General features: G+C 46.8%; 1 protein-coding gene across 2 annotated transcripts in view; it reads left to right on the forward strand.

Annotated features, from left to right (window-relative positions):
• Nucleotides 1-27,963, forward strand: part of fer (fer (fps/fes related) tyrosine kinase) — a 414,420-nt gene that overhangs the window by 168,313 nt on the left and 218,144 nt on the right. For both annotated transcript variants that reach the window (XM_072516399.1, XM_072516400.1), the window contains exons 6-7: nt 15,436-15,573; nt 24,138-24,257. In XM_072516399.1, the coding sequence (XP_072372500.1) occupies nt 15,436-15,573; nt 24,138-24,257 (258 nt within the window). The remainder of the gene's footprint in view (nt 1-15,435; nt 15,574-24,137; nt 24,258-27,963) is intronic.

Below are 27,963 nucleotides of genomic sequence, written 5' to 3' on the forward strand. Positions count from 1 at the left end.
GGAGTCGGGAGATGAGTTACTCCTAGCCTCTGGTCTACTTTTGTAGCCACATTATTTATATGGCTAGCCCACTTTAATTTCTGGCCAATGGTAGCCCCCAGTGTTGAGCTCTGATGGTGACTCTATAATAAGAACTCAGAAGCAAGTCATGACTTCTTCGACAACAAATGTTTTTGTTCTGTAATCACTTCTCCAACACAGAACAGTGTCACCTGTATCCCGTTTACATATTGCTGAGGTCTATTAAACCAGAAATTCAATTTATTAAACAATTAAAGCTCCAATTCTAACTTGAGTACTAAGAAACATTAACTCTATCCTAATGATGTTGATTAATCGATGGAAGTGCCATTGATTGTCATGTGGTGATTGTTAGACTCCCTCTTGTTTATGATCATTACCTGATGCTTATATGGCCTAAATGTTACTTGCCTTTTGTGAGATCAAGCCTGGATATTGTCCAGGTTTTTCTGCATTTGCACATGAACTGCTTCAGTGTCTGAGGAGTCACAAATGGTGCTGAGCATTGTGCAATCATCAGCGAACATCCCCATATCTGACCTTATGTTGGAAGGAAGGTTATTGATGAAGCAGCTGAAGATGGTTGGGCCTAGGTCACTACCCTGAGAAACTCCTGCAGTGTTGACTCTTCTGGACAAAGAAGGATTAAGTTCATTCAAAAGCAGAATCCTGTGGATGCCTGAAATTTGAAATAAAAACAAAGTGCTGGAAATACTCAGCAGATCCGGTAGAATCTGTGGGGAAAAAAAAATTGGGGTTAATGTCAGTTTAATGACCTTCTCATGGAAGATCATCAACCTAAAATGCTAACTCTCTCTTTCTCCGCAAGTACCACCTGCCCTGTTGAGTATTTCTGGCATGCCCTGTTTTTAATCCAAATTTTATGCAGTTGACTTTCTGAAATTCTAGAATTTAGATTAAGGAATGATTGGGTGGAAAATTTAAGACATCAATTGCTGGTCGGGGAACTCTTAGATTATGGGGCATGACCTAAAAATTAAAGCCAGCCTGTTCAGGAATGAAGTTAAGAAACACTTCTAAATGCAAAGGGTAGGGGATGTTTGGAACTCTTCTGCAAACAACAGCTGATGCTAGGCCAGTTTAATCTGAGATTGATAGATTTATGGAACTAAAGGTGTTCGGTATATCGGTTAAAGGTGGAATATGAGTTACATTTCAGATTAGGCATGATCTCATCCATGGACTAATTAGCCTATCCCTTTTTCTATAATCATTAATCATTTCTATTTTTCATTGAATCTAACTATGTGGTGATTATTTATGAATTGTACTCTTAATCTAACATTACATTTTGTCCCACTGCATTTCTCAGAACTAAATCAAGCAATAGTTCTTTATTTGTTATGCTGGAAACAAAAGGCGCTAATTTCAAAGTAGTTATGGATATTTTCTATGTAGCACTCTGCACTGATATTGCAAGTATTCTTATCTTTATCCCATCAATCCTTAAATATATTCAATATTATTGTTCTGTTTTTGAATATCCTACTGAACTGTTTGCAGATCTCCAATTACTTCTCCACTTGCCTATCATATGAACTTCCTAGTCTTGGCAGACTTCTTACTCAATTGAAGCTCAAATAAAAATTATTAAGCGTGGCACGGTGGTGCAGTGGTTAGCACTGCTGCCTTCTCTTGTGTTTACCCTGTAGCCTAAACTGTGAGCACTTGCTCACAAACTTATGAAAGTAAGGAAAGTTGTTCTCTTCCAATCCATCTGGATGTCAGACAGTTTGGAAGTTCAAATTGGTAAAGCTGTTTAGCAAGACATATGAAATCCTTGGCTTTATTCATAGAGGCATGGAGTACAAGGACTGTTCCATTAAAGAAAATCACTTCTTGGGCCTCGCCGAGAATATTATAACCAATTCTGGGCAATATATTTCAGGAAGGATGCCAAGACCTTGGAGATGGGGGTGTAGAAGAGATTTACCGCAAAGATACCAGGATGGGGGTCTTATGCAGAGATTGTTTTCCATGGAGCAGGGAAAGTTAAGAGGAGATTTAATAGAGGTGTTGACAGAATAAATAAGGCACAATCTTTGTATTTGCAGATTAATCTTGACCAGAGGACATAATCTAAGATGATTGACAACAGAACAAGAAATACATTTTTATCTGTGGCGATTTATAATCTGTTTTGCATGGCCGTAAAGGGTTGTTGAAGCAGATAAGAACATACAAAGTAGGAGCAGTTGTAGTCAATTTGGCTCCTCAAGCCTGCTCTGCCATTTGGTAAGGTCATGGCTCATCTAATTGTGGCCTCAATGCCACTCTCCTGTCTATCTACTGTCCCCATTTGACTCCCTTGTTAATCAAGAATCTAATTAACTCGGTTTAGAATAAGTTCCATGGCCCAGCCTCCACTGCTGTCGGCAGGAAAATCCCACAGACCAACTACCTAGAAAAAGAAGCCTCATCTTCATCTTCATTTTCATTTCATTTCATCTTAGATGGGGGACCGCTTATTTTTAAACGGTGTCCCCTAGTTCTAATCTCTCCCACAGGGAAAATATCCTCTTGGCATTCATCCTGTCAACAGGATGTTGTGTTTCAATAAGATTATCTCTCATTCTTTTAAAATCCAATGGATACATACCCTTTTAAAAAAAAAAATGTTACTCTTGTGTTTTGTACATGATATAAATAGAGGTGTATATATAGCAAAACAAAACACAAAGGGACTAGGAAACGCGTGACAGGAAAGGGGGTCCCCCTTCTAATTTCTTTTTCTTTTTACATAACAACAAACTAGGGTGGAGGGGGCACCTTGGTGGCGCCCTCTAATGCTATTTACATTTTTTTTCCCCCTGGAGCGGTTTCCTCGGCTTTGGTCCTTGCCCGTTTCTCCTTCTCATTGTTTATTACTTTCTCTCGCCGTGCTGTGGTAGTTGTGGCTGTTGTCTTCCTCTGTGCTCTCCCATTCGTGTTCCCTTATCTTTTCCCCCTTTTGGTTCCCCTCTATTGTTCTTCCCACCTTCATTCCTTCCCTGCCCCACTCTTTCCCCCCCCCCTTCTCTGCTTCCCCCTTTCTTTCCTGCTGGGTTTGGCTACCTCACCTTGCTCCCCTCCCCATGGGTCCTCCCTCACTTTCCTCTCTTCTCTCTTATTCTGCCGATTTGTCCTTGGCTTTTGGCTACCTATTTATTTATGTGTTGGCCACCAACAGGTCCTGGAACAGTCAGGTGAATGGATCCCATGTTTTGTGGAAGCCTTCTTCCGCCCCACGGATGGAGAATTTGATTTTCTCCATTTGGGGAAACTCCGATAGGTAGGACAGCCAGTCTGCAGCTTTAGGTGGACTGTTGACTGCTATTTGAACAGGATTCTACGACAGGCGATCAGGGAGGAAAAGGCAAGGATGTCCACCCTCCTCCCCATGAAGGTGTCCCGAAGACCGCCACTTTTGGGCATGGCTCCACTTTCATCACAACCACTTTGGACATTGCCTCGAAGGCTGTCCAGTACCCAGCAAGTATGGGGCAAGACCAGAACATGTGGGTGTGGTTGGCCGGGCCTCCTTGGCACCATTCACATCTGTCCTCCACCTCTGGGAAGAACTTACTAATTTGCGTTCTTGTTAGGTGTGCTCTGTGTACCACTTTTAGCGGCGTTAGGTTGAGCCTCGTGCATGTGGAGGTGGTATTGACCCTGTCCACTGCTTCGCTCCAGAATCCCCACCCTATTTTGAACCCCAAGTCTTCCTCCCATTTCCTTCTCATTGTGTCCAATTCGGTGTCGGCCCTCTCTAGCAGTCGCTCGTACATGTCACTACAGTTCCTTCTGCCTAGAATGTCTGCATCCAGTAGTTCGTCTAAGAGTGTCTGTCGTGGTGATCGCGGGTATATCCTTGTCTCCTTGCGTAGGAAGATTTTCAGCTGCAGGTACCGGAGTTTGTTTCCCTTTATTAGCTGGAAAATTTGTCAATTCATCCAGTGTTGTGATCGTACCGTCAGTCTATAGGTCCCTGACTGTCAGTGTCCCCACCCCCCCCGTCCTGTCACCCCCTTGTGAAGGTGGCGTCAGTGAGTGCTGGTGTGAACCTATGGTTATTGCAGATGGGGGCTTTGCCGAACATTTCGGTCAGTCCGAATAGTTGCCGGAGTTGGTTCCAAGTCTGGAGGTGACTACCACCACTGGACTGCTAGAGTGTTTCTTGGGTGGGGATGGTAGTGCCGCCGTGGTGAGGGCCCGGAGCGAGGTCCCCATGCAGGAGGCCTCTTCTGCGCGCACCTACTCGGCTTCTGGCTCCTTTATCCATCCCTCGTTCTTTCTGCTGTCGCTGCCCAGTGGTAGTATTGTAGGTTTGGGAGGGCTAGCCCTTCCCTGGATTTTGTTTTCTGTCGGACCTGCTTTGGGATCCTGGCATTCTCCACTCCCCCGCCCTCATACAAACGCCATGATTAATTTGTCCAGTGAGTTAAAAAAAGCCTTGGGGATATAGATCGGAATGGATCTAAGCAGGAAGAGGTACATGGGCTACACGTTCATTTTGATCGTCTGCACTCTCCCCCTCTCCCCGCCAGGGAGAGTGGGAGTGTGTTCCATCTCTGCAGGTCTTTTTTGACTTCCTGTCAGATTGGTCAGGTTCCATTCTCTCTCTCTCTCTTCCCCCCCAACCCAAACCACCACCCACAGAGCTGCCCCTCCCCTTTGTGGGTTCACAGGGAAAATCTCGCTTTTGGTCATGTTGAATTCGTAGCCCGAAAAGGCACCGAACTTTTTCAGGAGCACGATGATTCCTTCCATGCTGCTTTGTTGTCCGAGATGTAGAGGAACAGGTCATCTGCTTAAAGCGAGACTCTGTGCTCGCTGCCTCCTCTTTGGATCTCCCTCCAGTTCTTTACTGTTCTGAGTGCAATCGCTAATGGTTCGATCGCTAGGGCGAACAGCAGCAGGGACAGCGGGCATCCCTGCCTGGTGCCCCTGTGCAGCTGGAAGTACTGGGAGCTGGTGTTGTTTGTCCGTATGCTCGCCATGGGAGCGTTGTACAGGAGCTTCACCCATAAGGTGAATCCTGTACCAAGCCCAAACCGCTCCAGTACCTCTGTGAGGTACTTCCATTCGACTCTGTGTTCTCTGCCCGTATGGGGTCATGATCACGTTCAGCAGGCGCCTGATGTTCGATGTTAGCTGTCTACCTTTGACAAAGCCTGTTTGATCCTCCACGATTACCCCCGTTGGGGGTGCGCAACAGCCTCTATCTGCTGCATGTCCTGGCACTAGCTTTCACGCTAGTGTGGTGACCCTCCTCCCGGGGGTTACTGTACCATTTTTCTCTGTTGTTTCAGTCTGTTCTTTCCCCATCTTACCCGACACTTGTCCCCATTGTTTCTCTGCTTTCCCTCTGCTGTCGCCCTCGTTTGCATTCATGGGCTACCTTCTCCCGCCTGCGCCGTCCCTCGGGTGGTGGCTCATTGTTCGTCAATCGGGATCCCTCTTGTTGGCTTGCTGCTGCATTGCTGTTCTTTGCCTGGGACCCTTCACCTCCTCTCCTGTTGTCGCTGATCCAGCCCGCACTCAGCAACAAACTTGTCTGCTTCAGCAGGGCCGTAGAAAAATGTTCTTTGCCCTGCTTGTGACCCAGAGCTTGGCTGGGTGCAACATTCCAAAGCGTACGCTGCCCTGTTGAATTCCGCCCTGCGCATGGCCAGGTCTTCCCCAATGTCCCGATAAATTCAGAGTCTATGTCCTTCCCAACTGCAGCGCAGGATTCTTTCCCAACCCTGGTACCGGTGCAGTTTGGCTATGATGGCCCTTGGTTGTTACCCGGCCTTGGGTTTCCGTCGCAGCGACTGGTGGACACTGTCTATTTCTGGTGGGTTAGGGAAGGTCTCTCTTCCCACCAGATTGCCCAGCATTTTGGCAACTTGGGTTTGTGGGATCCCTGCCTTCGGTTCCTTCCGGGAGGCTCACGTTCCTCACATTCTGCCTCCTTGACCGATTATCTTGGTCCTCGACCTTTCCCCTCAGGTTACCCTGCGCCGCGACCAGTCTAGAAACTTCCTTTCCAGTGCCACTATCCGATCACTCTGGTCCGTTGCGGCTCTTTCAAGGTCCTTGATGGTGCCTTCTTAGGCCTCCAGTTTATTTTCGGCCCTGCACAGAGCGATCTGTATTTGTACCAGGGTTTCAGTCACCGCATCTTTCACCGCGGCCTGTATGTCTGTTTTAATTTGTAGCCGGTGCTCCTTCAGTGCCTCTGAGAAGGATGCCGTCCAGGTCCCTCCCGGTGAGGGAGGGTTTTGTACTTGGCTGTTCTGCCCTTTTCGCTCTGGTGAGACTTGCGCTCCGCTGCCTCGTGCGCTGGTCAGCTCGTCCGACTGCCTGTGCGCCAGACCCCTTCCACTTCAAGCCAACGTGTGACCCCTGGACTGGCTTTTTCTCATCATTTTTCTTTCTCCTTCTCTCGCCCCCCCCCGTCTGCTTAACGTTTGGGGAATAAATCGATGGGATTTTTTGCAAGTTATGTTAAAAAGTGATTGTGTTACAGATATGCGGGAGGAGGGACTGCTCAGCCTAGCGTCATCACAGGATGTCCAATGGATACATACCCAACCTTTACTCATCAGATATCCCTTCATTCGAGGAATCACTCAAGTGAATCTTTTCTGAACTGTTGCTAATGCTATGCTATTTTTTTCAGAAATAAGGAGACCAATACTGTACACAGTACTCCAGATGTTGTCTCATTAATGCCTTGTACATCTCTAGCAAAATGTCTCTACTTTTAAATTCCATTCTCCTTGGAGTAAATTACAACATCCCATCTGCCTTCCTAATCACTTGCTGTACCTACATAACTAACATTTTGTGATTCATGTACAAGGACATCCAGATAAATCCCACTGCACTGCAGAGTTTTGCAATCATTCTCCATTTAAACAATATATTGATTTTATTTTCTTCCTGCTGAAGTGGACGACTTCATATTTTCCCAGAATAATAATCTTTATTATTGTCATTAGTATGCTTACACTAACACTGCAATGAAGTTACTGTGAAAAGCCCATAGTCGCCACACTCCGGCGCCTGTTCGGGTACACTGAGGGAGAATTTGGAATGTCCAATTCACCTAACCAGGCCGTTTTTCGGGACTTGTGGGAGGAAACTGCGGCACCCGCAGGAAACCCAAGCAGACATGGGGAGAACGTGCAGACTTCGCACAGACAGTGACCTAAGCCAAGCCGGGAATCGAACCTGGGTCCCTGGCACTCATCGGGCAGGGATTGAGTGGTTTGGGGATCTGTTCATTGAAGGCGGCTTTCCGAGCTTAGAGGAATATACTCCCATGTGCCATATTTTTGCCCACTATCTTAAAAACTATCAAAAAATGTCTACAAAGGAATTATGTCCTCATCACAGCTTACTTTCTTACCTATCTTGGTATCATTGCCAAGTTTAGCAACCCATTTGGTTCCTTCATCCAAGCCATGGATGTACAATGTAAATAGGACTCAGTACTGATCTCCATGACACTCCGCTGGTTACAGCTTGCCAACCAAAAAATGAAATCATAACTTTGGACGAACTCCTCTTTTGCTACTGTATTCTGTGATCTTTGGATAAGGATTTTGGGAATAAAGAGAGGGCAAAAAAAATAAACAACAGAAATGGACCTAACTCACAAATTGGAAAATTATATTTAGTATGCAATCTGTGACCCACTTTGACTGTAGCACAGTGTCATAAAATGGTTACAGCACAGAAGGAATTATTTTACCTTTATGCTGATTCTTTGCAAGAGGAATTCACCGAGTATTATTGCCTTGCCTTTTCTCCATACTTCTGTAAAGTTTTCTTCTTTAGGAAATTATTCAATTTCTCTGTTGAAAGCCACAATTGATGCTGCCCATAGTCTCAGGCAGTGCATTCCAGATTCTGACCAGTTGCTGCTTAAAAGGTTTGTCCCTCATGTCACTGTTGCTTCTTTTACCAGTCACCTTAGACTGGTGTCATGTTGTTCTTAATCCTTCAACCTATGGGAATGGTTTCTCTTATCAACTCTGTCCAAACCCCTCATGATTTTCCATACCCCTATCAAGTCACTTTTTAACCTTTTCTGTAAGAAGAGCTCCAGCTTCTCCAGTCTATCCACGTAGAGTTTACTTGTCCCTGGAACCATTTCTGTGAATCTTTTCTGCACTGTCTCTAATACCTTCACATTCTTCCTGAAGTGCCCGCAGTACTTAAGTTGAGGCTGAACCAGTGCTTTACACAGGTTTATTGTAACTTTTTAAAATAAGTTTAGAGTACCCAATTATTTTTCCCAATTAAGGGACAATTTAGCTTGGTCAATCCACTTACCCTGCACATCTTTTTTTTTGTGCTATGGGGGTAAGACCATGTAGTCACGGGGAGAATGTGCTAACACCACATGGACAGTGACCCAGGGTCGGGATCGAACCTGGGTCCTCAGCGCCATGAGGTAGCTAACCACTGCGCCACTGTGGTGCCCTCAGGTTTATTGTACTCTGCCCGTATTTATCAAGCCCAGGATCCTTACTTAATCAGTGGGTCATTCCCATGCATAAAAAGAAAATAACTGGCTCTAAAGTTGGATTATTATCTTTGCATTTGCACTAATATCTGCCAAGGTCTGATGCAATAATTCATCATTATAAATCCCTGTGATCATTTTAGACAATAATATGGTCTGCAATTTCCATAATTTGCCTGGAGCTTATGAAATGTACCAGTTTTTTAAAAAAATGGTTGCACCTTTCTCCTGATACACCAATATATGCATTTATTTATATTTTATTTTATATTTGATATATTTACATTTTATTTGTTTCTGTGCAGTGAGTCAAAAAATGTAACATATGTTAGTGGTTGGTGCCAAGAATTCATTGTTATCACAGGAGAATGTTGTCATTGTTCTATATGGAGATCTGTGTAATTTGAAAATCGATTACATCCATCCCTGTTTGTCTGTGAAATTGGATTTTAATGAACAGAGGCTTAAGTGCCAATGATGCTGTTCAACACCAGATACTTCCAGTATGTCAATTCATTTACCTATCTAATGTGGACCCAGTCAAGCTCGTATCTACTCCGATGGAATGTAGAGGATGCATATGATTCGACGAATAAAGATGGTCCTACTATACAGATACTTTTTTTCAGTTGTTTACTTGCTTGAAGAATGGGTAATTAGTTTAGATAAGTGAGCATTCTTTTTTTTTCCCCATAACTTAAACTGCACATCCCTGGGCACTAAGGAGCAATTTAGCATGGTTAATCCACCTAATCCGTACATCTTTGGACTGTGGGAGGAAACTGGAGCACCCGGAGGAAACCCACACAGACACTGGAGAGTGTACAAATGCCACGTATTCAGTGACCCAAGGCTGGAATTGAACCTGGATCCCTAGCGCTGTGAGGCAGCACTGCTAACCACTGTGCCACTATGCTGCCCTCTGATAACTAATAAGCTTATAACAGTATTCTTTTCAATAAATTGATTGGGAGACTCTTGTTAAGTTGCCAAATACAATTTTTTAGGGGTACATTTCCAAGTCAGGGTGGTTTATGAAGTTTGGAGGTGATAGTGCTCTTGTGCATCTGCTGCCCTTGTCCTTCTTTCTGACAGAGGTCACAGATTGGGAAGGTGTGGTTGAAGAAGCCTTGGCAAGTTGCTGCTGTGTCTTGTAGATGTACACACACTGCAGCCATTGTACGCCAGTCTCTAATCTGTCCAAGCATCTTTCATACAGTTGTCCCAGAGTCAGCAGTGATCCCAAGGACATTGATTATAGGGGAATTGATGGTGGTAGTGCCTTTGAATTTCAAGAGATAGCAGTTCGACTTTCTCATGTTTTAGATGGTCATTGTCTGGCACTTATATGGTGTTGAAGTCATTTGCCAGTTATCAACCCATTCCTGGACATTGCCCAGGATATTTATTCCTTTAGTTGCCTTTGTTTTAATTATTGCTGCCAGTCCTGCACAGCCAGACCAACAATAAGTTTCATAATAAGGACTTCCAATGGCGACATTTAGGTGGAGTTCGTATGTTGGGTGGCTTCTGCCAGAGTTCTTGTTTTTTGGCCCTTTTCACCATGTTTTGGGTGAACTTTTTATGTGAACTGTCTTCAATAAAGTCGTGGGTATTAGATGATATTGAAAACCCAGTGAAAGAATATAGCACGAAGAGGAACGAGTGCTAGTCCACCAGCGGGCCCGAGAAAGGTGCGGAGTTCTGTGGGAGAAAAGATGGTGGGAGCAAGCTTGCCAGGCGGGGTTGCGCCCATCACAGTGGAGACACTGGCCGAGGTGAAGGCGATGGAGTTTAAGTGGCAGTTTGCTAAGCATTTTGAGCGGCATGGGAAGGAGATGATTGGAACGCTCAAAACAGTGGGAAGATATGCTGGCCCCGATGAAGGAGACTCTAGGATAGACGTCAGAGACGGTGCGGGAGCATGGTGAGGTGTTGAAAGGGGTGGCATTGTCGCGGCACAGCAACCAGCTTGCCTCGCTGAAAGAGGAGCTGCTGATTGTGGAGGACAGTAATAAAAGGCCCAGAGCCAAAGTGGAGGATCTGGAGAACAGGCCACAGCGGCAGAATCTTCAGATCGTGGGACTGCCTGAGGGGCTGGATGGCCCGAAGTCGACAGATACTCTTCGGGGATGCTCGCCAAATTGTTAGAGGGGGAGGAGAATCCCTCTCTCTTTGAGCTGGATAGGGTTCACCGTCGCTCTGGCCGAAGCCAAAGGCGAACAATCCACCAAGAGCTGTGATAGCCTGTTTTCACAGCTATCAGATGAAGGAGAAGGTCTTGAGATGGGCCTATCAGAATCGGGAGGTGAGGTGGGAAGGCAGTGGTATTCGTATGTACCAGGACATCATGATGGAGCTGGCAAGTTGGTGGTCGGCCTTTAACAGGGTGAAGGCGACGCTTCACTGGTGTGTGGTTCGGGGATGTCTAACTGGCGAAGCTGAAGATTATGTGTGACTCCAAGGACCATTTATTTGAGACGGCATTGGAGGAGATACGTTTGTGAGGGCTAAAGGATTGGGACTGAACTGAGTTTAGAATATGATTTTTCATGTTATGATTGGGAGGGGATGGTTTGAGGACAGTGGGATAATGTGTTGGCATTTCCCCACCCTTTGTTTTGTATTTAACATGTTTGGTTGTTTCGAAGGGTTGGGTGTGGGGGTTTCTGTTGGTGGGTTTAGTGTAAGGCATGTGGGGGCGTGGGGGTTGCTTTGGTGGGGACCACCTTGCTAGCAAACTTAAGTTGGGAGTGGGGGGGGGGTGCAGGAGCTGCGGCCTGCCAAGCCTATCAGGACAGGTGTTGGCTGGCTTAGGAGGTGTGGGTGGGGGGATGTGGAGCATGCAGAGAGGAGCGGTTTTGAGAGGAAGTGGTTGGAGATTCCTGGGATGGGAGGGGCAGTTGGTTGATAGTGACTAGGGCAGGGCTTGGGCCCATGTGCGGGGTGGGGCCTGGGTTTTGGGTGGACGGTGGGCTGAGGACCTTGGCAGGGGATGGGCCGGTATGCCCAGCGGGGTGGTCATGACTGAGAGGAGCGGGGGGGTGAGAGACTCCCAGTCCAAATATTAACGTGGAACGTGCAGGGGTTGGGTGGACCGGTGAAGTGGGCGAGAGTCTTTTCGCATTTAAATAGTTTGAGAGCTGATGTGGGACTGCTGCAGGGGACCCACCTGAGGATGAAGGACCTAGTACGGCTTTGGAAGTGTTGGGTGAGCCTGATGTTTCATTCGGGCTTTGATAGGCGGCGAGGGAGCAAGGCACGTAGCAGCGTGGTTAGCACTGTTGCTTCACAGAGGTCCCAGGTTCGATTCCTGCTTGAGTCATTGTCAGTGGGGAGTCTGCACGTTCTCACGTGTTTCCTCCGGCTGCTCCGGTTTCATCCCACAAGTCCCGAAAGATGTGCTGTTGGGTGAATCGGTCATTCTGAATTCACCCTCGGTGTACCCGAACAGGTGCCGGAGTGTGGCGACTGGGGGATCTTCACAGTCACTTCACTGCAGTGTTAATGTAAGCCTACTTGTGACAATAATAAAGATTATTATTATTATTAGCAGAGCCTGGGGTAGCGATACAGTTGGGTAAGAGAGTTGGGTTTCAGATGGAGAAGGTGGTGGCAGATTAGGGGGGGCAGATGTTATAGTAGCGGTTGCTTTGAAGGGGAGGTTGGTGATGTTGGTTAGTGTGTATCCCGAGTTGGGATGAGTAGGGTTTACGAAGAGAATGTTGGCAGCCATCCCGGCCGTGTCACGCATCAGTTAATTTTAGGTGGGGGCTTAAACACAGTGTTGCATCCAAAAAGAATTGATCTAAGCTGCTCTACTTGACCCCTTTGGGGCGAATGAGGGTGTTGGCAGCATTTATGAAGGAGATGGGGGGAGCGGACTCGTGGCGGTTCTTATACCCAGGGGGTAAAGAGTAGCCCTTTTATTCGCCAGTGCATAATGTATATTCAAGGATTGATTTCTTGATTATGGGGAGGTCGGGTGAGAAAAGCAGAATACTCGGTGATCGCTATTTCAGATTATGCTCTGCACCTGGGGATGTGGTCTTGGAGAAGTGGCCTGCACAGAGGCTGGTGTTGAGGATGATTGTGGATTGCTTGCGGATCTGTTTTTTTGTGTGAGGATGGCAAAGGTGATTAACGATTATGTGGGGTTCAGTAAAAATGGGGAGGTCTTGCCGTCAGTGGTTTGGGAGAAGTTGAAGGTGGTGTTAAGGACGGGATAATCACATATAAGGCGCAGCTGGCTGGGGAGGCAAGAGAGGGGCAGTGGCTGACGGGCAAAAATTTTGGAAGTTGATGGGAAGTATGTGGAAGATCTCACTCTAGAACATTTTGGCCAGTTGAAAGGAACTCCTTTTGTCCACCGGGAAAGTGGTACTCCAGTTGAGCCGGGCAAAAGGTGTGGTGCACGAGTATGGGGAGAAGGTCAGTTGCTTGCTGGCAGGGCAGTTCCACCAGCAGGCGGTCTCCAGGATATTTTTCAGGTCCTGGATGGGGTAAGGGGATTGGGGATGTGTCAGATATGCCGGAGGTTTTGGAGGGGCTGGTGTGTCCCACAGTGGGAGAGGAGGACATGGCAGAGTTAGAGGAGCCAGAGGGGAACGAGGAGATTCTGAAGGCGATAGGGAAAATGCAAACTGGAAAATGCAAACGGTTAAGCACTGGGGCCGGATGGATTCCCAGTGGAATTTTACAGGAAGTTTTCAGATAGGCTCACCGTTGTTGGTGGGGATGTTTGTGGATGCGGTAACTAGGGGAGTGCTTCCGGAGACCATGGAACATGCATCTATTTTGCTTTTTGTTAAAGAAAATTAAGGACCCAGCAGAGTGTCGGCCTTATCGGCCACAATCCCTGCAAAATGTAGATGCCAAGATCCTTGCCAAAGAGTTGGCGCTTCGGCTGGAGGAGTGCCTCACGCAGGTGGTTGGGGAGGATCAGACAGGGTTCATAAAAGGTAGGCAGTTATCCTCGAATGTGCAGCACTCACTAAACCCCCATCAGAAAGAGGATAGCAGGAGGTGGTGGTGGGGCTGGATGCGGAGAAGGCATTTGATAGAGTACTGTTGAGTTTTTTGTTTGCGGTGTTGGAGTAGCTTGGGATTGGGGCAAGTTTATGGCATGAGTCAAATTGTTAGACAAATGTCCGAAAGTGAGTGTTTGTACGAATGAGGTGAACTCGGGATCTTTGCATAGGGGAACAAGGCAGGGTTGTGTGCTGGCGATAGAGCCCTTAGCCATTGCACTGAGGAGCTTGGATAAGTGGAGGGGGAGGGTTGTTGCAGCATAGGGTTTCCTGTATGTTGATGACCTTTTGTTTTATATCTCCAATCCGGTTCTCATGGTGGCGGATATAATGGGGCTTTTCAAGTGATTTGGTTTTTTTGGGGGATATAAATTGAATTCGGAGAAGAGTGAGTGCCTTATTGGACTCCCCGCTGGGGAAGGGGCTGGCTTGGGGGTGTACTGTTTTGTGTGGTGACTACTCACTTCAGGTATCTGGGGGTGCAGGTGACTCGAGACTTGGCCAGGCTCCGTAAATTGCATCTTACGAGCTTGGTGGGCAGGGTCAAGGCATATCTGTTGCAGTGGGTCAGTCTCCTCCTATCATTGGCAAGCCGGGTACTGTTGTTAAAGATGAAGTGGTTTGTTATTTAACCCTGCAGACCTGCATTTTTTTCTCTTTCGACAATTGTCCAATTCCCTTTTGAAAGCTATTTTACTGTACAACCCTTGGTGCTGAACATGGACTATTGAGAGCATTTGCAGTTTCTCGGACAAGGAGGGTTACAGGATCTGGGGTGTTGGTGAGTGTGGTAACTGAAGGTGGAGGGCAAAGAGGGGAAGGAAGAGGAGGAAGGTAATTTGTAGGGGTAGAGGGTAGTTTGAGAACCATGAACAGACAATAATATTGAACCGACTTTTATTATTCCAAGGCCCTACCTTTTCTATCAGCATGCAGTCTGACACAGAGCCGAGCCAAATCTTGTTATCTGCTTGATTTTCTGAATTTAATTGTGGAATATAGTTTACCTTAAATATTTAGAGGAAATTACAAAGCTGTTTTTCCTTTAAACTGTAAATAAACTAGAAACTTGTTTGTACATTGACAATATTATATCATAAGTAATGAAAGTGCTGTACTAGCCCCTGTGTGTTTGATAAATGACAAGTGAAGGATTTTGATGGCGAAGCAGCTTTACTGTTGTTTCTGTGCTATTTCTGATTGGCAAACAAAAGAGACAGGCTCTGGGAGCACAAAATAGCATGCTTTCCCTTTTTCTGATGTTGTTTTCTTGCCCTTTGGTGAGCACCAACTAAAAGAATTTGCTTCATACTTGCAAGTGCATTAATTTCCTATGAATATGTAATTCTTCAAGCATGTATAATTGGAGCTTAGTGGTTTCACCAGAGGAAAACAGCAGTATTACCAGAATGTCAAGTGCTGCTGAGGATTTACAAATTACAAATGTGTTACTACCAGCAGCAACTTAATATAAATGCAGAGTAGTCATAAATGTTTTTCATTATGTAAAATCAAACTATGGGGAGTGCTTCCCAAGCTGTTGTCTAATGTCCTCAATTCCTCCCCCTCTCCCAGCCTCAATTCCTCCCCCTCTCCTGTCCTCAATTCCTCCCCCTTTCCCGTCCTCAATTCCTCTCCCCCTCCGTTCTCTCTTTGAGTCCTGTGAATATCTTTAATACAGGCCACCTTTTGATACAGCACTCGACCTTGGAATGTGAAGGTGTGGATGAAAATCACTGGGAGCAAAAAGCAATTTTCTTTAAATAAATTGGATATAGTAAAGTTGAACATTTATGAAATAATATACCAGCATATTCCTAGTCGTGATTTCAACTTTCTTTTGTTTTTCCCTTTCCTCTGTAGAAAGGGAATTCTGGAAGAATACGTAAAAATAACGAGCCTCGTGACAGAAGAGATCGTAAATATCCACAAAGATGTCCTCAATTCCATTGAACAAATCGACCCCAGTTCAGAGTACAACCACTTCATTGAAAATCATAGGTAAAGTATCCCTAAAACAATCTAATAGTTAACATAAGAACACATGGACTTTTATTTATTTGGTATTTCTACATGTCCTCAAGATGGACAAGGTGCTTTGCAGCCAATGAATTACTTTTTGAGGTGTAATCATTGTTTGGTTTGAAAATGTGGAAACCAATATGCACAATTCGAAACTCTTAAATAATGGAATAAATGACCAGGGGCTGGATTCTCTGCCACCCACTGCCGGTAGTGGGGTACCTGATGGGGCGGAGAATAGAGTGTTGGGCTAAAATCAGTGTCCGGTGCCGATCCCGTTCTGATGCTCTGGCCCCCTGCCGTAAGCGGCAGCAAGCTACACGTCCTGTGCTGGCTGAAGGATGCAAATGAGTAATTTGCAGGCATTCGTCTGATCAATGGGCTGGAAACCCGATTCTCCATACTCCTGTGATGCACCAGAACCCTCAGCCTGGATTCACGTGGTTGTGGATTGGTGCAGCAATTTTCTTTGAAAAAAAAAATATTTTTATTTAGTGATCAATGTGGCAAAATCCACTACATCAGCCCCCTTCCCCTCCAACAGCTCAGGCAGTTCAGACACTCCAAAGATTGCCACCAGGGGGCCCGGCAACATCTCCACCCCCACAATTTCCGATAACGTTTCAGGCCCCAGAATCCCATCAATCGCAGACATGACCAAAACATGTGGACATGATTTGCCCCCCCCCCCCCCCCCCCCCCCCAAACATCTCACACTTATCCTCTACCTCTGCAAAGAACCCACTGATCTGCACCCACGTCATGTGAGCCCTATGCACCACCTTGAACTGTACCAAGCTCATCCTGGCACAGGATGATGTAGCATTGACCTGTTGCATAATCTCACTCCACACCTCCTTGATTGGCGCTTTCCTTGTGCCGACTACCCATCCATAGATGTCTGTGATCCTCCCATCCCCAAACTCATCTGGCGATAACAACCTGTCCAACAGTGCTCTCCAGCAACTGAGGAAACGAGGGCACCTCCTCCGTGCAAAATCCCGTAACTATATATCTGAACCCCCCCTCCTTCCCCGGCAACTCCTATTTCTCCTGCAATGCCCCAAAACTTGCAAACCTTCCTTCTACAAAGCAAGTCGCTCACTGTTCCACCCCTTCCCTGTGCCACTGCTTATATATAGCATCCATCCCTGCTGGGGCAAATAGGTGATTCCCACAGATAGGGACCAGCACCAACATCCCCGCCAGATTCCAATCCTTTAAGGAAGAAGCCACCACCGGACTCACCGTAATCCTCTTCGAGACAAACAGAAGCAGAGCCGTAGCCAGCGCCCTCAGACTTACTACCACACATGCCGCCTCCTCCACCCGCACCAACTCTGTCCCTTCCTCCTCCCCCACCCACCCCACATCACGAGAGACCTTCTCCGCCTTCGCTGCCCAGTAATAATACAGTAAGTTTGAAAGCGCAAGCCCTCCCCTCTCCACCTGTCGCTTCCTTCATAGAAACACGCGCCTAATCTGTGGCGTCTTGCCAGCCCATACAACAACAGATTAACCTGTCCACCCCAGAAAACGCCAATGGCAGGAATACCAAGAGGGACTGAAGCACAAAAAGAAATCTTGGCAGGATGTTCATCTTGACTGTCTGCCCCCACCCAGCAAATGAACGTGGGAGGGCATTCCAGCTCTTTAGACCCCCTTTCACTCCCTCCACCAAGCCAAATTCCATTTATACGTCGTTGTCCAATCATGGACCACCTGGATACCTGAACCTACTCCTAGCTAGCTTAAATGGTAGGGCACTCAAATCTGCCCAGGGCGTTTACCAAAAACACTTCACTTTTGACATTCAATTTGTAGCCCCAAAAAGCACCAAACACCTCCAATATACCCATAATCCTATCCATATAATCCAACGGTTTGAAACATACAGCAACAAGTCATCTGGGTACAACAAAACTCTTATGTTCCATTTCTCTTCTTGCACTACCTGACCACTCCCTGATGACCAGAGCGCAATAGCTAAGGGATCGATAGCCAATGCAAACAGACGTGTGGATAACGGGTACCCCTGTATAGACGGAAATTGTCCGAGCTGTTCGGATTCATCTTAACACTAGCTGTGGGGGACACTAACAACAACCTCACCGATGAGATAAACGTGGGCCCAAACCCGAACCTCGAACAAGTACCTCAACTCTATCAAATGCCGTCACCACATCCATAGCCACAATAACCCTGCCCTTAGACAGTGTCATAATCACATTCAAATAAACGTCTAATATTACTCGATAGCTACCTCCTCTTCATGAAACTAGTCTGATCCTCTTCTCCACCTCCAACACACATCTCTCCAATTTATCTCTGTCCCCATTTTCTTTTCTTATCTGTGATAACCCAAAATGGCCGCTAACTTCCCTCTGCCTCACCTGCCAGCAACCCTCCCATCCCCCCCCAAACAACCCCATCGCAACCCCCCCATTGCTTCCATTCACTAACATGCTTGTTAGCGTGGCGACACTTGCCTGAAGACCGAAACAAAGGCCATGTCGCTCCCCTCCCCGCCAAGATCAGAAAGAAATTTTTATCAACCATCCTCCAAACCATGGTCTTTAATAAAACTGTGTATCTCTTCAGGCGACGTAAAATAATGCTCCTTCCCCATAAAAGTCACCCAAAGTTTGGCTGGGTACAGCGCACCAGACTGGACCTTATTTCGGAAGAGGACCGCCTTGGCATAATTAAAGCCAGCCCACCGCTTGGCTAGGTTGGCACCAATGTCTTGGTATATTCGGATCCGCTGGCCCTCCCAAGTACAGTATCTCGTCGTCCTTGCCCACCTCAAGATCTGCTCCTTCACCTGGAATTGGTGCATGATCACTATCATCGCCCTTGCGGTGGCTCCCCGATAGACCCGATCCATCTCTGGGTCCTTCTCACAGATCTCCTCATCCACCAGCTTCACCAACATCTTTGACACTTAGGCCGCACACTTGTTCCCTACATCCCCTATGGCAGGCCTACAATGCACAGACCTTGCTGCCTGGACCGATTCTCCTACTCGTCCGCCTTTGATTTTAGCTCCTTGCAGGCCACACTCAGCATAGCCACCTCTGCTCCAACCCCACAATCTGATCACTGGGGACCGTAACCACCCTTTCCACCTCTTGGATCGTCGCACGTTGTGGTTCCAGGTGCTTTTCCTCGCGCTCCATGGCACAGTGAAGAGGGGCAATCGCTCTCAATTTTTGAAAAATTAATTTACGGGATGTGGGCATCAGTGGTTAGGCCAGCATTTATTGCCCATCCCTAGTTGCCCTTCAGAAGGTGGTGATGAGTTGCCGCCTTGTGTCACGTTCTGTAGACTTGCCGAAGTGAATGATGAACTACAGACTATCTAGTTTAAATTATTTATTTTAGACCAACTGCATGATGCGATAACTAGGATAATTAAAATAATAAACTACCAACACTAATTAATTATTGTGGAACTACTGCAAAATACATCTATGCTCCAACATACTCTGTCAAATGCTGCCTTGATGTCAAGGGCAGTCACTCTCATCTCACCTCTGCATTCAGCTCTTTTGTCCATGGTTGAACCAAAGCTGTAATGAGGTCAGGAGCTGAGTAATCCTGGCGGGACCCAAACTGAGCGTCCGTGAGCAGGTTATTGCTGAGTAAGTGCCGCTTGATGGCACTGTTGTTGACTCCTTCCATCACTTTGCTGATGATGAAGAGTAGACTGATAGGGCGATAATTAGATAAGTTGGATTTGTCCTCTTTCTTGTGTACAGGACACACCTGGACAATTTTCCACATTGGATAAAAGCAAATTACTGCGCATGCTGGAATCTGAAACGAAAGAGAAAATGCTGGAAAATCTCAGTAAGTCTGGCAGCATGTGTAGGGCGAGAAAAGAGCTAACGTTTCGAGTCTGCTGACTCTGTCAAAGCTAGAGATTTTTTTAAAAAATGTATTTTTATTAAGGTTTTGCAGACTTTTTCATAATAAAACAGTAGTAAAAATAATAACAAAACAAACTAGAGTGAACATTAACATAGAGGAAAAAGAGAATATACAATAACAATTAAATAGACATTACCCCACGCGACTCAGTCTTCCCAAACCATCCCAATGAAGCCCCCCCCCCCTTACGGATTGCTGCTTTCGCCCCCTGAACTCCCGGGTCTTCTGACACTCCAAAGATCTCTATCTCTGGACTCTGCACCACCCGTGTGTTAAGCACCTTGGACATTGCCCTCGCGAACCCTTGCTAGAACTATCTGAGCTCCGGGCATGCCCAAAACATGTGGACATGGTTTGTAGGACTGCCCTTGCACCTCATACAACTGTCTTCTACCCCAAACTTCTCGCTGCTGTCATGTGTGCCCAGTGGACCACCTTAAATTGAATTAGACTGAGCCTGGCACATGATGAGGAGGAATTAACCCTGCCCAGGACCTCTGCCCACAGACCCGCTTCCAACTCCTCATCTAGCTCCTCCTCCCACTTGCCCTTGAGCTCCTCCACCAGGGTTCCCTCCACCTCCTGAAGTTCCTGGTAGATATCCGACACCTTCCCCTCCCCCACCCAGGTGCTGGAGACCACCCTGTCCTGTGTCCTCAGTGGCGGCAGTGTCGGAAAGGCCACTACCTGTTTTTTCAGGAAGGCTCGTACTTGCAGATATTTAAAGGCGTTTCCTGGCGGCAGATTAAATTTGTCCTCTAACGCCTTCAAACTGGGAAAGCTTCTGATGCCTGCCCTCTGCTAGCTCTGGAACCCACCATCCATCCTACCCAGGACAAACCTGTAGTTGTTACATATCGTGGTGCAGACCGACGCTTCCTCCACCTTCTTGCACCTCCTCCACTGTCCCCAGATCCGCAGTGTCGCCACTACCACCGGACTTGTGGAGTAACGGGTCAGCGAGAACGGCAAAGGAGCCATTATCAAAGCTCCCAGACTAGTACCTTTACATGACGCCACCTCCAGCTGCCCCCCCCCCCCCCCCCCCCCCCCACTCTCCCATTGCCCACTTCCTAATCATAGCTGTCAAAGCTAGAGTTGTAGCTGTACTTGAACAGTTTGGCTAGGAGTGCTGCAAGTTCTGGAGCACAAGTCTTCAGTACTATTGCTGGAATATTGTCATGGCCCATAGCCGTTGCAGTATCCAGTGCCTTCAGCTGTTTCTTGATCTCACGTGGAGTGAACCATATTGGCTGAAGACTGACATCTGTGATGCTGGGGACCTCCAGAGATGGATTGTCCGCTTGCCACTTCTGGCTGAAGATTGTTGCAAATGCCTCAGCCTTGTTTTCTGCACATACGTGCTGGGCTCCTCCATCAATGAGGATAGGGTTTATTTGTGATTTTGGTCTTGGCATGTTCGCCTGCACTCCTCATTGAACCAGGTTGGTTCCCTGGCTTGGTGCTAATGGTAGAGTGGGGGATATGCAAGGCTATGAGGTTGCAGTTTGTGGTTGAATACAATTCTGCTGCTGATGGCCCACAGCGTCTCATGGTTGCCCAGTTTTGAGTGGCTAGATCTGTTTGAAGTCTATCCCATTTAGCACAGTGAGAGTGCCACACAATACGATGGAAGGTATCCTTGATGTGAAGACGGGACTTTGTCTCCACAAGGACTGCGCGGTGGTCACTTCTATCGATACTGTCGTGGACAGGTGCATCTGCAGCAGGCAGATTGGTGAGGATGAGATCAAATATGTTTTCCCCTCTTGTTGGTTCCCTCACCACCTACTGCAGTCCCAGTCTGGCAGTTATGACCTTGAGGACCCGACCAGCTTAGTCTGTGGTGGTACTACCGAGCCATTGTAGGAGATGGACATTGAAGTCCCCCACTGAGAGCATATTCTGCGCCCTTGCCACCCTCAGTGCTTCCTCCAAGTGGTGTTCAATATGGAGGAGTATTGATTCATCAGCTGATAGTGGCCGATACGTGGTAATCAGCAGAAGGTTTCCTTGCCCATGTTTAACCTGAAGCCATGAGACTTCATGGGATCCAGAGTCAATGTTGAGGACTCCCAGGGCAACTCCCTCCCGACTGTATACCACTGTGCCGCCACCTCTGCTGGGTCTGTCCTGCCGGTGAGACAGGACATGCCCAAGAATGGAGACAGTGGTGTATGATCCTGTGAGTATGACTATGTCAGGCTGTTGCTTAACTAGTCTGTGAGACACGTCTCCCAACTTTGGCACAAGTCCCCAGATGTTAGTTCGGAGGATTTTGCAGGGTTTGCCATTGTCGCTTCCGGTGCCTGGTACAATGCCGGGTGGTCCGTCTGGTTTCATTCCTTTTTTGTGTTTTTGTAGCGGTTGAATACAACGGAGTGGCTTTCTGGGCCATTTCAGAAGACATTTAAGAGTCAACCACATTGCTGTGGGTCTGGAGCCGCATGTATGCCAGACCAGATAAGGATTTCCTTCCCTAAAGGACACCGGTGAACTAGATGGGTTTTTAGAACAATCGACAATGGTTTCATGGTCAGATATTTATTGAGTTTGAATCCCATCACCTGCCATGGAGGGATTTGAACCCGGGTCCCCAGATCATTATTCTGGGTCTCTGGATTACTAGTCTAGTGACAATACCACTATCTCACTGCCTCCCCCTTGACTAATGCTCCTGTATCTCTAGCCGATGCTGCTGAAGTTCTCCTTTAATCATCCTCATCAATTGCTCCACTGGCAATGGGGTGGATAACACCAACGCCCCAACCTCCGCCATGTAGGTACGCCACGTGGACCCTCCACCTCCAACACCGCTACCTTATTCGACCTCTGCCGGATGCATTATCCCATCGACATTTCACCTCGGAGGAGAATTCGTTCCACACCACACATTCCACAACTTTTCTGACCAAGGAGCCCATTAGTCGGGCAGAAAGGGCCAAAACCGAAATCTGTGTGCGACCGATCAGCACATGGCCGCTACCGGATGTCGTGCAGGTATTTTCAAGCGTCGCTCTGACACGGTGAACCGTGATATGGTCGGTCAAGAGGCTGAACCCCATGGTCGGTTATGTGTGGAATGTAGGCTCCCCTCCAAAGTCCATTGCAGGCCCCCTATCCTCCCCCACAATGCAAATCCGACCCACCCCAGCCCTCTATCGGGCCACCCCCGACAGAGAACCCCACCCCAACAGAGACCCCTGCCAGAAAGCTAAAGAACAGTCCAGACAGTAGGTTGAAAAATCATTGCATTTTCATTTATTAAACATCTGCTGCCTCAGGCAGAAGTGTTGAAAGCCACAGCTGTTAAAAGTGCCAGAGGCTTCCTCAAAAGCCCAGTACACTTCCAAGGGCTTAAAGTCCCTTGACATCCTTGGAAATGCAGATCTTCCATTCAATTTCAGAAAGCAATACATTGCATTAGCAATGATTGACATTTTTATTACTCCAGAGGTAGCTGCTTAGTGGATTGTTCATTGATCTTTACCTTCATGCTTGAATTCACCTCCATTACCCTGCTTTGATGCTGACCACAATGTTTATAAACAGTCTTGCTGTGATTGACAGCCCCTCACCAGAAAAATAAGTCAAATCATTTAGCTGCTTTTGGTGAGGTCCTGCCAATCATAGCAAGATGGTGGCCTCCTGATACCAGGATTCCGAAAGAATCCCGTCACCTTCCCTCCAAGCATACATTGCATGGAGAACGGGAGTGAATTGCTCCTGGGCGCTGGTCCTAGTGCCAACAGGGTCCAGCTGTGGTTCTACTTCAGCGGGAGCACTTAGTCTCCAGAGTGGAAAATTCAGCCCTGGATAATCTGTTTTGATGATTGTGATTGAGGATTACATGTTGTCCAGGATGCGAATAGACCTCATCTGCTTTTCTTTGAATAGTGAATAATGAATGTCAGTCTGAACAGACAAGTCTGAAGGCTGACACTTCAGTGTCTCATCAAAAAGTTGACACTTTTGCCAAAGCAGCATTTCTTCGGTACTGCACTAAATGTCAGCCGAAATTGTGTGGTTAAGCAAAGGCGTTGGCGATGGGGCTGGAAGCCACAGCCTTCTGACCCAGAGGTGAAATAATTAATAACTATGCAAAAATTAGGACAATCATTCACATTAATCATTCACAACCGGGTGCTCCGGTTTCCTCCCATAGTCCAAAGTTATGCAGATTAGGTGGATTGGCCATGCTAAATTGCCCCATTGTGTCCAAAAAAGGTTGGGTCGGGTTTCTGGGTTATGGGGATAGGGTGGAAGTGTGGGCTTGAGCAGGGTGCTCTTTCCAAGGGCCGGTGCAGACCTGATGGGTCCAAAGACCTCCTTCTGCACTATACATTCTATGATTCTAATGGAAAAGATTTATCTGATATGTTGGAGGTAAAGAATGTTTAAAAGCTGTGCTGGTTTTGCTTTGGGTGCATGTTAATAAATCTGTTCACTATTAAGGAATTGTAGTTTATAATTGGATTCCTTTTCAGTTGTAGCATTCTACATTTTACAACATAAATCTTAACTAATGTTTGAATTATGTACAAGTTCCAAAAGTGTAACTTAGCAGATGCTTAGAATTTATTTTGAGCATATGCCTTCCCATTTTGCAGGTCGCAGCCCATTAAAGAGGCAAATATTGAGTTTGATGTTTTGTTATTGGAGGACATGGAAAACCTTCAAGTCAATGAGATATTGTGGAACAGTTTAACAGCAGACAGTTTACAGACAATGTAAGTTTGAGATCTCTTTTGCCAATGATGTGCAATTTCTAGACATTTCAGAAAGTAAATACAGAGGGATGTTGGTATTTAACAGTTCTGCTAGTACTTGATGCTTTATTTGGCTTCAGTGGCCATTCAGGGATGAAAAACAAATGTAAAATCATAACCTGGTCTGTTTGTATGTTTCACCTGAGTACACAGCAGTATCTAAAATAGTTCGGAAACATGCAAGTCTGATGTCTTCTGATTGACATTTGGAACTGAAAGGAAACATACTGAGCCTTATGCACAGATTAATAGATGTGGTTATTATCTGGCATCAATTAACTAACCCTGTATCAAAAGTACTATTTTTTTAAAATTTAGAGTACCCAATTCATTTTTTCCAATTAAGGGCCAATTTAGCGTGGCCAATCTACCTAGCCTGCACATCTTTGGGTTGTGGGGGTGAGACCCACAAACACTGGGAGAATGTGCAAACTCCACACGGACAGTGTCCCGGGATCGAACCTGGGACCTCGGCGCCGTGAGACAGCAGGGCTAATTCACTGCGTCATCGTGCTGCCCTCCAAAAGTACTATTAACCAAGAATTACAAAGTGTATGTTTTATATTCATGGAAGAAAGAACAATTTCCAAAGCTTCTGACCCTGCCAATTTTCTGCACTGATCCAAATGATCATTATTCACAAATGATTCTCGATGGCGAATATTGATACTGTTATAATTCCTGTAGAATCCAAAAAGAAGTTCTCCGAGACTGACTGAAAGAATCACCTGGCAGGATTTCTGTAACAAACGAGCAACGTTAACTAAACACTATTTATTGGACAACTAAGACACTGAACCACTAAGCCGTGGACAGCACGGTAGCACAAGTGATGAGCACTGTGGCTTCACAGCGTCAGGGTCCCAGGTTCGATTCCTTGCTGGGTCACTGTCTGTGCGGAGTCTGCACGTTCTCCCGTGTCTGCGTGGGTTTCCTCAATGTGCTTCGGTTTCTTTCCACAGTCCAAAGATGTGCAGGTTCGGTGGATTGGCCATGATAAATTGCCCTTAGTGACCAGAAAAGGTTAGGAGGGGTTATGGGGATTGGGTGGAAGTGAGGGCTTAAGTGGGTCGGTGCAGACTCGATGAGCTGAATAGCCTCCTTCTGCACTGTATGTTCTATGTTCTAAAAGGTATCATCTCGCATCAAAATGGGAAGGCAATTTGCAGATCTGTACAGGAACTAGTCCAACATCACCCCTGGCTTTACATAGGTTCACTTCTTCTGACTATACCTGCGGGAAGTGCACCCAACTTCAGCTCCTCAAAGACCGTGTTAGGGAACTGGAGCTGAAGCTGGATGAACTTCGGATCATCCGGGAGGCAGAGGGGGTGATTGAGAAGAGTTACAGGGAGGTAACCACACCCAAGGTACAGGACAATAATAGCTGGGTTACAGTCAGGGGGAAAAAAACAAACAGGCAGACAGTGCAGGGATCCCTCGTGGCCGTTCCCCTTCAAAACAAGTATACCGTTTTGGATGCTGTTGGGGGGGAATGACCTACCGGGGGAAGGCCCTAGCGGTCAGGTCTCTGGCACGGAGTCTGGCTCTGGGGCTCAGAAGGGAAGGGGGGAGAATAGAAAAGCAATAGTTGTAGGAGATTCAATGGTTAGGGGAATAGATAGGAGATTCTGTGGTCGCGAGCGAGACTCCCGGAAGGTATGTTGCCTCCCGGGTGCCAGGGCCAGGGATGTCTCGGATCGTGTCTTCAGGATCCTTAAGGGGGAGGGGGAGCAGCCAGAAGTCGTGGTGCACATTGGTACCAACGACATAGGTAGGAAAAGGGGTGTGGAGGTAATAAACAAGTTTAGGGAGTTAGGCTGGAAGTTGAAAGCCAGGACAGACAGAGTTGTCATCTCTGGTTTGTTGCCGGTGCCACGTGATAGCGAGGCTAGGAATAGGGAGAGAGTGTAGTTGAACACGTGGCTGCAGGAATGGTGTAGGAGGGAGGGCTTCAGGTATTTGGATAATTGGAGCGCATTCTGGGGAAGGTGGGACCTGTACAAGCAGGACGGGTTGCATCTGAACCAGAGGGGCACCAATATCCTGGGAGGGAGGTTTGCTAGTACTCTTCGGGAGGGTTTAAACTAATTTGGCAGGGGAATGGGAACCGGATTTGTAGTCCAGCAACTAAGGTAGCCGATATTCAGGACGCCAAAGCATGTAATGAGGCAGTGGGGAAGGGAACACTGACAAAGGAGAGTATTTGCAGGCACGGAGATGGGTTGAAGTGTGTATACTTCAACGCAAGAAGCATCAGGAATAAGGTGGGTGAACTTAAGGCATGGATCGGTACTTGGGACTACGATGTGGTGGCCATCACGGAAACTTGGATAGAAGAGGGGCAGAAATGGTTGTTGCAGGTCCCTGGTTATAGATGTTTCAATAAGATTAGGGAGGGTGGTAAAAGAGGTGGGGGGGTGGCATTATTAATTAGAGATAGTATAACAGCTGCAGAAAGGCAGTTCGAGGAGTATCACCCTATTGAGGTAGTATGGGTTGAAGTCAGAAATAGGAAAGGAGCAGTCACCTTGTTAGGAGTTTTCTATAGGCCCCCCAATAGTAGCAGAGATGTGGAGGAACAGATTGGGAAACAGATTTTGGAAAGGTGCAGAAGTCATAGGGTAGTAGTCATGGGCGACTTTAACTTCCCAAATATTGAGTGGAAACTCTTTAGATCAAATAGTTTGGATGGGGTGGTGTTTGTGCAGTGTGTCCAGGAAGCTTTTCTAACACAGTATGTAGATTGTCTGACCAGAGGAGGGGCAATATTGGATTTAGTACTGAGTAATGAACCAGGGCAAGTGATAGATTTGTTAGTGGGGGAGCATTTTGGAGATAGTGACCACAATTCTGTGACTTTCACTTTAGTAATGGAGAGGGATAGGTACGTGCAACAGGGCAAGGTTTACAATTGGGGGAAGGGTAAATACGATGTTGTCAGACAAGAATTGAAGTGCATAAGTTGGGAACATAGGCTGGCAGGGAAGGACACAAGTGAAATGTGGAACTTGTTCAAGGAACAGGTGCTACGTGTCCTTGATATGTATGTCCCTGTCAGGCAGGGAAGAGATGGTCGAGTGAGGGAACCATGGTTGACAAGAGAGGTTGAATGTCTTGTTAAGAGGAAAAAGGTGACTTATGTAAGGCTGAGGAAACAAGGTTCAGACAGGGCATTGGAGGGATACAAGATAGCCAGGAGGGAACTGAAGAAAGGGATTAGGAGAGCTAAGAGAGGGCATGAACAATCTTTGGCGGGTAGGATCAAGGAAAACCCCAAGGCCTTTTACACATATGTGAGAAATATGAGAATGACTAGAGCGAGGGTAGGTCCGATCAAGGACAGTAGCGGGAGATTGTGTATTGAGTCTGAAGAGATAGGAGAGGTCTTGAATGAGTATTTTTCTTCTGTATTTACAAATGAGAGGGGCGATATTGTTGGAGAGGACAGTGTGAAACAGATTGGTAAGCTCGAGGAAATACTTGTCAGGAAGGAAGATGTGTTGGGCATTTTGAAAAACTTGAGGATAGACAAGTCCCCCGGGCCTGACGGGATATATCCAAGGATTCTATGGGAAGCAAGAGATGAAATTGCAGAGCCGTTGGCAATGATCTTTTCGTCCTCACTGTCAACAGGGGTGGTACCAGGGGATTGGAGAGTGGCGAA

Source organism: Scyliorhinus torazame, chromosome 9 (genome assembly GCF_047496885.1).
Source record: "Scyliorhinus torazame isolate Kashiwa2021f chromosome 9, sScyTor2.1, whole genome shotgun sequence".
Lineage (NCBI taxonomy): Eukaryota > Metazoa > Chordata > Chondrichthyes > Carcharhiniformes > Scyliorhinidae > Scyliorhinus > Scyliorhinus torazame.